The 11,587-nt window shown below is 41.7% G+C and overlaps 1 protein-coding gene across 1 annotated transcript; it reads right to left on the reverse strand.

The window, feature by feature from the left end:
• Positions 1 to 1,294: 1,294 nt before the first annotated feature.
• nmi (N-myc (and STAT) interactor) lies at positions 1,295 to 10,404 on the reverse strand. The gene is made up of 10 exons (XM_069680788.1): positions 10,316 to 10,404; positions 10,199 to 10,233; positions 9,997 to 10,089; positions 8,569 to 8,727; positions 8,371 to 8,487; positions 7,904 to 8,066; positions 6,796 to 6,902; positions 6,486 to 6,672; positions 6,089 to 6,192; positions 1,295 to 2,080 (listed from the first exon to the last, which is right to left on the reverse strand). Exons 2-10 carry the CDS (start codon positions 10,223 to 10,225, stop codon positions 1,883 to 1,885), a joined length of 1,155 nt encoding a protein of 384 aa, XP_069536889.1. The 5' UTR covers positions 10,226 to 10,233; positions 10,316 to 10,404; the 3' UTR covers positions 1,295 to 1,882.
• Between the last annotated feature and the right edge of the window lie 1,183 nt (positions 10,405 to 11,587).

Raw genomic sequence — 11,587 nt, forward strand, 5'->3', positions numbered from 1 at the left:
GTGTGTGTGTGGGGGGGGGTGTTATGTTTTGGTGGTTGTATGTACAGACGTGGGTTAGCGTTAACACATCACATGTGGAGTGCTAAATCCTGTTAAAATAAATAAAGATATTGTTACGCAGCACTAACCACTGCATCACCATGCTGTCTGATAATAATGATAATAACAGAAAAGAATCAAAGAGAAGCAGTGATTTTATCCATTTTATCTTTTATCTAATAACTACAGACAGAGTTACACGTGTAAGTGTTAGTAACACAGTCAGATGATAAAACACTTAATGATCTTATGATTCTTTAATGATCATGATAGACAGTAAAACAGAGAAATACACAGTCTAACCACAAACGCTAAAAAACTATATATAAATGTGTGATTACAAATGAGATTTATATGTGATTAAATCCACACACTCTGTAAGATTAACGTAAACTACTGAATTAAACATAAATATAAACATGATCAAACATGAACATGATCAAACATGGTCAAACATGAACATGATCAAACATGGTCAAACATGAACATGATCAAACATGGTTAAACATGAACATGATCAAACATGGTCAAACACGATCAAACATGAACATGATCAAACATGATCAAACATGGTCAAACATGAACATGATCAAACATGATCAAACATGAACATGATCAAACATGGTCAAACATGATCAAACATGAACATGATCAAACATGATCAAACATGGTCAATAATGATCAAACATGAACATGATCAAACATGATCAAACATGAACATGGTCAAACATGATCAAACACGATCAAACATGAACATGATCAAACATGATCAAACATGAACATGGTCAAACATGATCAAACATGAACATGATCAAACATGATCAAACATGAACATGATCAAACATGAACATGATCAAACATGATCTAACATGAACATGGTCAAACATGATCAAACATGAACATGGTCAAACATAATCAAACATGAACATGATCAAACATGATCAAACATGAACATGGTCAAACATGGTCAAACATGAACATGGTCAAACATGGTCAAACATGATCAAACATGAACATGATCAAACATGATCAAACATGAACATGGTCAAACATGGTCAAACATGGTCAAACATGATCAAACATGAACATGGTCAAACATGGTCAAACATGATCAAACATGAACATGATCAAACATGATCAAACATGAACATGGTCAAACATGGTCAAACATGATCAAACATGAACATGATCAAACATGATCAAACATGAACATGGTCAAACATGAACATGATCAATTATGATTAAACATGACCAAACATAGTTAAAGTAACAATCTCAAACCTTTTCATTTAAACAAACGTTTTAAGCCCCTATCTATTGCCGAATGAGGTATCACCCTAAATCACAAGTAGCGCCCAGTTAGCGACACGTTTTCCATCACCCAGCAGTGGTTGGTCTGCCAGACAGTGTAGGTGGAGCTAAGCGGCTGTACTTCCGGTTTCTGTAGCATTGTGAGGGAACAGTAATCTACTATGGCCGAACAAAAAAAGAAAAGATGGATGACTACAGATACAACTTCAAAAAGAAGTGAAAATCCAAAGAAGAAGAAACAAACTCGACGCTCAGATGAAGCAAACAGTCTACAAACGAAAGCGGGGAAGATCAAGAGTTAGAACCATGACAAAGGGAGATAGAGTGCTCTCACAACTAACAATTATCACCAGTGGGAGGCGCTCAAGAGCACTAAAATTGAAATCTTCGAGATTGTATCTTTAATCATGATTATGATGATGGTCGAACATGAACAAAAACATTAAATCAGGTCGTTTCCTCCGACACAAAATCAATAACTCCCACACAGACAGAAAGAAAACAGACAGGTGTGGAGGGGTTGTCCTCCTCATCACTCCTCCTCCTCACAGGTGAAGAAGACCTGCAGATCGCTTCTTCCTCTTGGGGCGTACAGGAAGCTGTCAATCTCTCCTCCGTAGTTACTCGGTTTCTGGAAGTAAATCTCCAGGTAATCCTGCAGGTCCTCCGGGTCCAAAACCTCCTCGATCCCGTCCAGCACAATGGTTCTCCTCGCTGAGCCGCAGAACGTCTGAAACACACAGACACTTTCATCACTCCTCTTCATCTTCCTCCTCATCATCAGTCCTACTCATCATCGTCATCATGTTTAACATGGATCAGATTGTTCATGCTAACCTCTGATTACAGATAACAATTTATTTCATGATATTTTTAGAAACTTTCTGCTACTTAATTCAGACAAACTGAAGTTATTGTGCTCGGTCCAAAACACCTCAGAGATTCTTTCTCTAATGATATAGTTGCCCTAGATGGCATCAGCCTGGCATCCAGCACTACTGTTAGGAATCTGGGAGTTCTGTTTGATCAGGATATGTCCTTCATCTCCCACATAAAACAAATATCAAGGACAGCCTTCTTTCATCTTCGCAACAAACATCAGACACATCTTGTCTCAAAACGATGCAGAAAAACTAGTCCATGCATTCGTTACTTCCAGGTTGGATTATTGTAACTCGTTACTATCAGGCTGCTCTAATAAGTCACTAAAAACTCTGCAGCTGGTACAAAATGCTGCAGCACGTGTGCTGACAAGAACTAGAAAGAGAGATCACATCTCTCCTGTATTAGCCTCTCTGCACTGGCTTCCTGTAAAATCTAGAATAGAATTTAAAATCCTTCTTCTTACTTACAAAGCTCTTAATGGTCAGGCACCATCATATCTTAAAGAGCTCATAGTGCCATATTACCCCTCTAGAACATTGCGCTCCCAGGATGCAGGCCTGCTTGTGGTACCTAAAGTCTCTAAGAGTAGTGTTGGAGGTAGAGCCTTCAATTACCAGGCCCCCCTCCTCTGGAACAATCTACCAGTCAGGGTCCGGGAGGCAGACACCCTCTCTTCCTTTTAAAGCTGCAGCAGGTAACATTAATAAAACTAACGTTTTCTCATATTTGCTCAAACTGTCACTTTCAACATGCAGTCGTACATGAGAGAGATAATCTGTAAAAAAAATCATGCTCCTCTGGCTCCTCCTACTGCTCCTAATGGCATCTGTAAGAATCCAACGCTCCTGAAACACAACAACCAATCAGGCTGCTGTCAATCACACGCTGCGCAGCACCACTCCTCCGCGCATGCTCACACGGGCAAGCTCAATTTGTTCAGTGTGCGCAGCGTCAGCCGGTTTGTGTCCACAAAGGCTGAAAAACAACCACCAGGAATGAACAAACTGCCCATCCCTCCACTGCCAACGAGACTGACACTACAAAGAGCGTTACACCGAAGAAGAGACATGAGGAGGAGCAAGCTAAAGAGAAAGACTTGGACCGAGACAGAAACAAAACGAGAGTAAACATTGGAGCGGCGTTTCTGAGGTGGAGAGAGCTACGGGAGCTGAGAGGATCAAAAAGCGATGCTGAGTTAGACACTTCTGCTCGACAGGTAATTACCCCAGCTTCATTTCTGCTGTCTTTGTTTCACATTTTCTCAGATGTCTGCGGTTACTGTGACATTGTGTTGCGTTGCTGTTGCAGTCGGGCGTTAGCGTTAACGTTAGCTTGTTCTCAATGCGGCTGCTGTTCAGCGTTGTTGATAAAGCTTATAGTTAGGGCTTGTCATGTCCGCCTGTTAGGTTATGTTTTATTTTATTTTTCCTCCCGTTTCATGTCTGGTATATCCTGTTTTATTTTGAAATCACTCACCCCTGTCTCTGTTCGAGGTCTGTGTCCTGCCCCTCCCCCATCGTGTGCTCACCTGCTCCTGATTGTGCTCTCCCCAGCTGTGTCTCATCAGCCCCATTACCTCGTGTATTTTACCCTCTGTCTTCTTCTGTCTCGATGCCAGTTCGTTTGTACCTCTGTGCCGCGTTCCAGCATTCTGTTACCAACTCTCGTTTTTGAATACTGATCTGACCCTGTTTTGCCTTCTGACCTTGCCTTTTACTGTCTCATGTTTTTGGATACCTCTGCCTTATCTGACTGCTCATCTGTGTACCAAACCCTGCCTGGCATTAAACTGTGTGTTTGCATTTCAGTCCTTCCTCTTGGTTCCTGGTTCATGACAGGCCTGGCTCAGGCTGGGACCAGCCCAGAGTTTTGCTGCTATATGCTTAGATTGCCAGGGGATCTGACACACCGAGCTCCTCTCTCTCTGTCATATTAATGCAGCTCATTAACTCTGTATCTTCTGGTCCCATTAACATTACTAACCACATATCTTCCCGGGAGTTCTCGTGCTCCCTTGTCTCTTAGGTTCCTGGGGATCGTTGCTGCAGACCACCTGCTGCTGTGGACCTGCTCGACTGCAACAACTACTAACATCAGCCTTCCCCATAGTATCATTATTGTTGCTACTAATGCTAATAGTAGACCTGTTGACTTCAACTGTTACAATTACTGTTGTCAGCCTTTATCATGAATATGCTGTTCTTGCTAATCTTGACACGAGTGTGCCACTATTATTGGCATCGTAACCATAAGTATGTATTATCTGTAGTTGTTGTTGCTCTCTCTGCCTGTGTCTATCCTGCTCCTCCCTCTCTCCCTCTCTCCCTCTCTCCCTCTCTCGGCCCGTCCAGTCTCTTCAGATGTCCAACATGAGTCTGGTTCTGCTCGAGGTTTCTGTCTGTTAGAGGAAGTTTTTCTGTCACTATGCTGAATGTTGCTCAGAGCTGCTCATGGTGATTCATGTTGGTCTCTCTCTGAATAACAAAGAGTACGGTCGAGACCTGGGGTCCGTTTCAGAAAGGAGGTTCAACAAAGCCTCAGTCTAACCCCGGACTGTGGTTTGACTTACTCTGAGTTAAAATTCGCTGGCTTTTTGGTTTCAGGACAGCTGATCAGAGTTAGTTCAATCAACTCTGAGTAGGTTCAGCCGGAGTTAAGTGCGTGCACGCTGACTATAAAAAGCCAGCATTAATGGAGCCCCGACACCACGATTCACCATGGCAACGGTACACAAAAAGAGGTCCTCCTACGTCACACCAGTGGAGCTCGAAATCCTCACGCGGACTTTCAGCGAATACGAGCATGTTTTTAGAAACGTAAAGTAACACGGCTGCAGCTGCAAAAGAGAGAGAAGCGGCTTGAGTGAACGCGTCAGTTTGAACTGGTCTGTTTATTTAATACTTAATCACGACCGGAAGCTAAAATTTATATTAATTTAGGAGCAATGCAGCGGGAGAAAAAAATATACATGGAAGCAGCTAAAAATAAAACAGCAGAACATCATTGAAAGGTGCGGCTCAGGCAGAACAGGCTCATGGCTGAACCTCACTTCAGTCAGATTTTAAATATGAAACAGATTAAATATCATTCAGTGGCTGTTTTAATGTGCATCAGCTTTATCCCTAACATGATGCTGACTTCACATACATTATAATTTATGTTGATTAAACTGAATGTGTTAGTTTAAATAAATACAAAATCCAATAACTTACGGCGTCTTATCTGAGCGCTCTCGGCAGTGGTGGTGGAAAATCTACACATGATGACTTTGACACAGATTTGTCTTTAGATTTTTTTATCATAATTATAAAAGACTTTTGCAAAGCAGTCAGAGCAGCACAGAGACGCAACGTTTCTTCTTTTAATTTGTAACCGCTCAAACACACGCGTGAGACGGGCTGAATGAACGAGGAAGTGAATGAGGGTTTTATATTCTAGAGGGAGGAGACAGAGAGAAACTCTGAGTGTCCTGAAGAAAACCTGCTTGTGACCAGGTGAGGTTCACAGACTCAGTTACCATAGTAACCAACTCAGAGTTAAAGTTACCTCTCTTTCTGAAACGGCAAACCCGAGGTTTCCCTCATTTCAGGGTTAACAAACTCGGGGTTTCACTAAACCCGCTTTCTGAAACGGACCCCAGCTCTGTCTGTAAAGTGTCTGAGAAAACTTTGGTTGTGATTTGGCGCTATACAAATCAAATTTGATTTGACATTAATGAACAAAATAAAGTTTTTAAAACCATAACCCCACCAAGTACTCTTTACTGTATGTTAGTATTACATCATGGTACCACGTCTTATATGTTAGTACTGTATTTCAGTATATATGTGTTATTACAGTATCTGTATGTTACCTGAAACTTGCGTAGCTCATATTTGTAAACGTGTCCCACTTGAACGTTGGCCTCAGAGTCCAGACCCACACGATACTCCCTCCTCAGGGCCAGACTGTGTGCAACTACACACACACACACACATAAGCACACACACACACACACACACATACGCACACACACACACACACACACACACACACACAAACAGTTAGTACTTATGACCCACAAACATGAAGTCATTTAAAAATTTGTTCAAAGAGAAACTTTTAGACTGAAGCGAACATACTAAGTATCATCACTTTATTATACACTACGCCTCAGAATCTGTCAGTCTGTCACTTCCTGTCTGTGTGCCACTTCCTGTTTGTCTGTCTCCTCCTGTCTGTTTGTGAATTCCTGTATGAGGTTTTTTTACCTCCTGGGTGGAGGAAGGTGATCTGTGCCGTCTCGGTGTTCTGGTCGTACTGCACCTCCTCCACCTCTCCTCCCCCTCGGCTCGGTCTGGAGAAACTGATCTCCAGCCGGTCCTTCATCCTTTCCTCTGGCAGGGAGGACGGGACATTATAAACAGACAGCTGCTTCCTGGATACCTGCAGGAGAACCTGAATCATCACACAACAGAGTTGAATATTACTGCTTTATGTCACAGGGTATTATACAATAATATACTGACACACACACACACACACACACACACACACACACACACACACACACACACTAACCTCAAACTTGGCAGCAGGGTCGAGACTGATTCGGTTTGGTTTCACATTTAGAGTCACACGATCACAGGACACAGAGCAGTTCGCCATCTTCAGGATCTGAGATGCAACTGCAGCACACAGATATTCAGATACACAGATACACAGATACACAGATACACCAATACTGAGATACATAGATACATAGATACAGATATACTAAGATACACAGATACACATTTGACAGCTCTGTTGACCTTGATCTGTTCCGGATTAGCAGATTAGAGGAGGAACGGCGAGAGGAGACGTAACTAAAACAATCACTACACTGAAGTTTCCATACCTGTGAACGTTAACTTCAAAACAACACAAGAAGCTGTTCTGCTGTTAAACATGCCGGCGTGCAGGATCCTTGCTGTTTTTTCAGGAAGTTCAGTGTGTGTTTGGGTTAGTGGAAGTGGCTACGGCGGCTCCACCCGCTAATCTCTACTCTGGCTCCAAATGACGTCACCATCACAAAATGGCAGCGCATATCACAGGGGCTGTTTTGGCATCGATTTCATACAATGAGAGCAGATGGAGACGCATTGTCCATCTTTATATACAGTACAATCATTGGCCCAGATATATTGATCAGTCTGGATATATTGATCAGTCTGGATAAATTGATCAGTCCGGATAAATTGATTGTGCAGATATAAAACAGAGTTCACATGATCAGCTGTAAACTGAATAAAACCAGACGTGAACAGCAGTAATGAGGTTTTTTATTGTTTCTATGAAAACAATCATATTAAAGAATGTTTCTACTTTATTTAAAGGCTTTGTAGTTCTCTCATTGATTGATTCAGATGAAGTCACATTCGGACCTCCAGCTAAGCTTCAGTTTACGTTTGAATTCAATGTTTTGACCTCAAAACTGAGTTTATTCATACAAAATGTTAATTTTGAGTTTATTTGTGAACATTTATCACTTTCTGTTTTCACTTATCATTTATCATTAATGTTAAAATAAAGTGACTCAGTGTCGTTTAACTTTAAACATTTATCAGACTTCAGATTTATCATAATCATTATTTCTGTTTTCACTCATATTAAATATGTATAATAAATCTCTCTGAGTCTAGTGTACCTTTCTCCTCCTCGAAGGTGATGAGCGCCTGACCTCCTCGCAGAGGAGCAGAGGCTCTCTGACTGATGACAAACTCTCCTCTGATTGGCTGACAGTTGTCCTCCACCTGCTCGTCACTCTGATCAATGAACTCAATCTCCGAGTCTGGAATCTGAGCGTAGATCTGAGGGGTGGAGGAACACATTTCAATAACTGTTGTGGGGTTTATTTCATTTCAGTATAACTGTTGTTGTTTTAGATTGATTATGTGTGTAAATGTCAATGTACCGACATAATGTTCATCATCAACAGATTAAAACAGTTGCAGTTTGAGAAAAAGTCAGTCTGTTCATTAATAACATCACAACATGAGTCAGTACATTGACACATCTTACTTTTGGATAGTTATTAATAATCAGACTGAGTCGAACAGATTTCAAGAACGTTGCAGGCTGTTAGTTGGTCCTCAGGACTCTCTCCGTCCTCACCTTGAACTTCTGCTTCAGTCTGGCAGACTCCGCCTTCTTTGCCTCCAGTTTATCTTGACGTGTCTTCAGTTTGTGGATCAGATCCTGTTTGTGTTTACTGAGACTCTGAATCTCTCTCTATCACAGAATCAACAGATACAACATGAGTTTGTTTTTTGTTCATACTTTATTATCATGTCAGGTGTTACTCGACTGTACCTGAATGGCCTTCAGGCTCTCAGTGAACTCCTTCTTTAACTCCTCCTCTTCTTTAGAAAGAGCCATCATCTCCTGCTGAGCCTTCCTCTTCACATCCTCTTCATCAAGTTTCTCCAGAGTCAGACGGGCTTTGTCATCCTCAGCTTCTTTGCTTTTCGTCTGAAAGAAAAACAGGAAGCGTTCATCGTGAAGACACCTGACAACGGCCTGCTCAGAGAGTGAGACCTCCTGTTACAGGACGAAGCAAATACAGATTAAGATGATGGTGATGGATTAACAGATTCATCCAGTAAGCAGCATGTTAGGCAGCAAGTGAACCCTTTGTCCTGAAGTTGATGTGTTGAAAGTGGAAAAGTGGGCAAGTGTAAAGATGTGAGCGACTTTGACAAGGGCCAAATAGTGATTACTAGACGACTGGGTCAGAGCATCTCCAGAACTGCAGCTCTTGTGGGGTGTTCCCGGCCTGCAGTGGTCAGTATCTACCAAAAGTGGTAAAAAGAAGGAAAACTGGACAACTGGCAACAGGGTCATGGATGGCCAAGGCTCATTGATGCATGTGGGGAGCGAAGGCTGGTCCTGTGTGATCCGATCCAACAGAAGAGCTGTTGAAGCTCAAAGTGCTGAAAGAGTTAAAGCTGGTTCTGAAAGGTGTCAGAACACACAGAGCATCACAGGTTGTTGTGTATGAGGCTGTGTAGCTGCAGACCGGTCAGGGTGCCCATGCTGACCCCTGTCCACCGCTGAAAGTGCCTACAGTGGACACATGAGCATCAGAACTGGACCACGGAGCGATGGAAGAAGGCGGCCTGGTCTGATGAATCACGTTTTCTTTTACATCATGTGGATGGCCGGGCGCGTGTGCGTCTCTTACCTGGGGAAGACATGGCACCAGGATGCACTATGGGAAGAAGGCGAGCCGGCGGAGGCAGTGTGAGGCTTTCGATGTTCTGCTGGGAGACCTTGGGTCCTGTCCTTCATGTGGATGTTACTTTGACACGTACCACCTACCTGAACATTGATGCAGACCAAGCCCACCCCTTCACGGAGACAGTATTCCCTAATGGCAGTGGCCTCTGTGGAGCGTCTGTGGGATGTTCTGGACAAACAAGTCCGATCCATGGAGGCCCCACCTCGCAGCTTACAGGACTTAAAGGATCTGCTGCTCACGTCTTGGTGCCAGATACCTCAGCACACCTTCAGAGGTCTGCTGCAGTCCATGCCTCGATGGGTCAGGGCTGTTTAGGCAGCAAAAGGGGAGCTACACGATACTAGATAGGTGGTCATAATGTTATGGCTGATCGGTGCATTTGTTTATTTATTACAGTATTTATTGTTTAAGTACTACAGTTTATATTGTTTATGTACCACAGTATATATTGTTTATGTACTACAGTAGAACAGTGTAATATTCAGTGCTTAACCTCTTACCTTCCAGGTCTCGAGCTCCTTCTTGGCCTCTTTCAACTCAAGGTCTTCCTCACCCGGAACCCTCTGAATCCCCGGACCCATAACCTGGTCCACCTGATAATACAATTATATATAAATACAGTATAAATATATAAATTTAAAAAACTGTCTAATTAATAAACAGACTGCGCACGAACTGTTCAGAAGGTTTAGTCGTTCTTACCTCGCTATTTTTCGCCATGTCAGCCATGATCCGATCTGAAGGACGGAAACGAAACTTTGTTAAGAAAATAAGAGAAACAAAACCAGTCATATAAAGTGTTTAGATGCTGTAAAATACCTGTTCGGTATATTTGCTGATTAATCCTTCTGTCGGAGAGTTTTAAGGAGAGAAAACAGACAAACGGCGACAGCAGTGACGTTTCTGACTGAATCAGATCAAAAGTGAAAGTTAAAACTGAAGTCGACTCATACGACAGGCTCTGTGGTATGGAAGTCCAAGTGGGCCAATAAAAACAAAAATAAACATTGTTAAACTCTGTAAACAATCGAAAGTCTAAATATTGCTATTTGACTCAGTGTTTCCTGTCCTGCAAATTTTAACTGAATGCATTGAAATAGATATTATTATTATTGTTATTATAAGTGCAAACAATCATATTTAATATCATCAGTGTTATTCTTTAGTTTCACACATAAACACAGCACCACTGTGGCTGTCACAAATTGCAGAAGATCAAGTACACTGGACCCAATTTTTTTAAAATTTGGAAATGTTTTTATAAAGGCAATCAAAATGTTATACAATGGCAACAACAGCTCTGTCAAACTGCCCTGTGGTACATCACCCAGATCTGACATAAAGAGAGGAATTCGCCAGGGCTGTCCCATCTCTCCCTACCTTTTTGTACTTGTAGGTCAAGTTCTTAATTTATTAATAACCCAACATTCTTTTAAAGGCATTAATTTTTATGGTAGGCAAATTAAAATATAGCAGCTAACTGATGACACTACGATTTTTTAGAAAACAAAACAGAAGTCTCCAAAGCCTTATCTGTCATCAAATCATTTTCTGAAATATCTGGTTTATATCTTAATGTAAATAAGTGTGAAATCCTTGCCCTAAAAGGCACCACAGACACAGAGATATGTAGTATACCAGTTAAAGACTCGGTAAAAATATTTGGGAATTATAATCACGCAGGATGATAAGAAATTGATGAGTGATAATGTGGACCCAGTAATTGCTTTTATTAAAATGAAATTCAATTCTTTGTTAGCCAGAGATTTATCTCTTTATGGTAGAGTTCTTCTCAGCAAAGCAGAGGGACTGTCAAGAGCCTCTCATGTCTTCTCTTCTGTCGATGTCACCAAACAGAAGACGTCTTGTTTCGACAAGCTTCTCTTTAACTTTGTTTGGAAAAATTTGCCACATGAGGTGAGAAGACGGTGATGAACAGAGGGAGGTCTTAATGGGAATATATGTCAGATTTTTGTGATGATTTGCTGGTTCGCCGGCGTAATTTACCGTTTGGTTACAAAACACAATGCTTTGTGAAACTGACTTCGAAATATTTTGTTCAAAAACCAGTTTCAATAAAAACGGTCACAT

This window comes from Semicossyphus pulcher, unplaced genomic scaffold (genome assembly GCF_022749685.1).
Source record: "Semicossyphus pulcher isolate SPU_LCO1_2020_fin unplaced genomic scaffold, fSemPul1.0.p SCAF_41, whole genome shotgun sequence".
NCBI classification, from domain to species: domain Eukaryota; kingdom Metazoa; phylum Chordata; class Actinopteri; order Labriformes; family Labridae; genus Semicossyphus; species Semicossyphus pulcher.

Excerpts from the sequence above, each read along its gene's own strand:
- nmi (XM_069680788.1), bottom strand. The coding sequence starts at position 10,225 with ATGGCTGACATGGCGAAAAATAGCGAG. Across the intron at positions 8,067-8,370 it reads GACTGAAGCAGAAGTTCAAG|ATCTACGCTCAGATTCCAGA; the intron begins GTGAGGACGGAG and ends TCCACCCCTCAG. Across the intron at positions 2,081-6,088 it reads ATGAGCTACGCAAGTTTCAG|ACGTTCTGCGGCTCAGCGAG; the intron begins GTAACATACAGA and ends TGTGTGTTTCAG.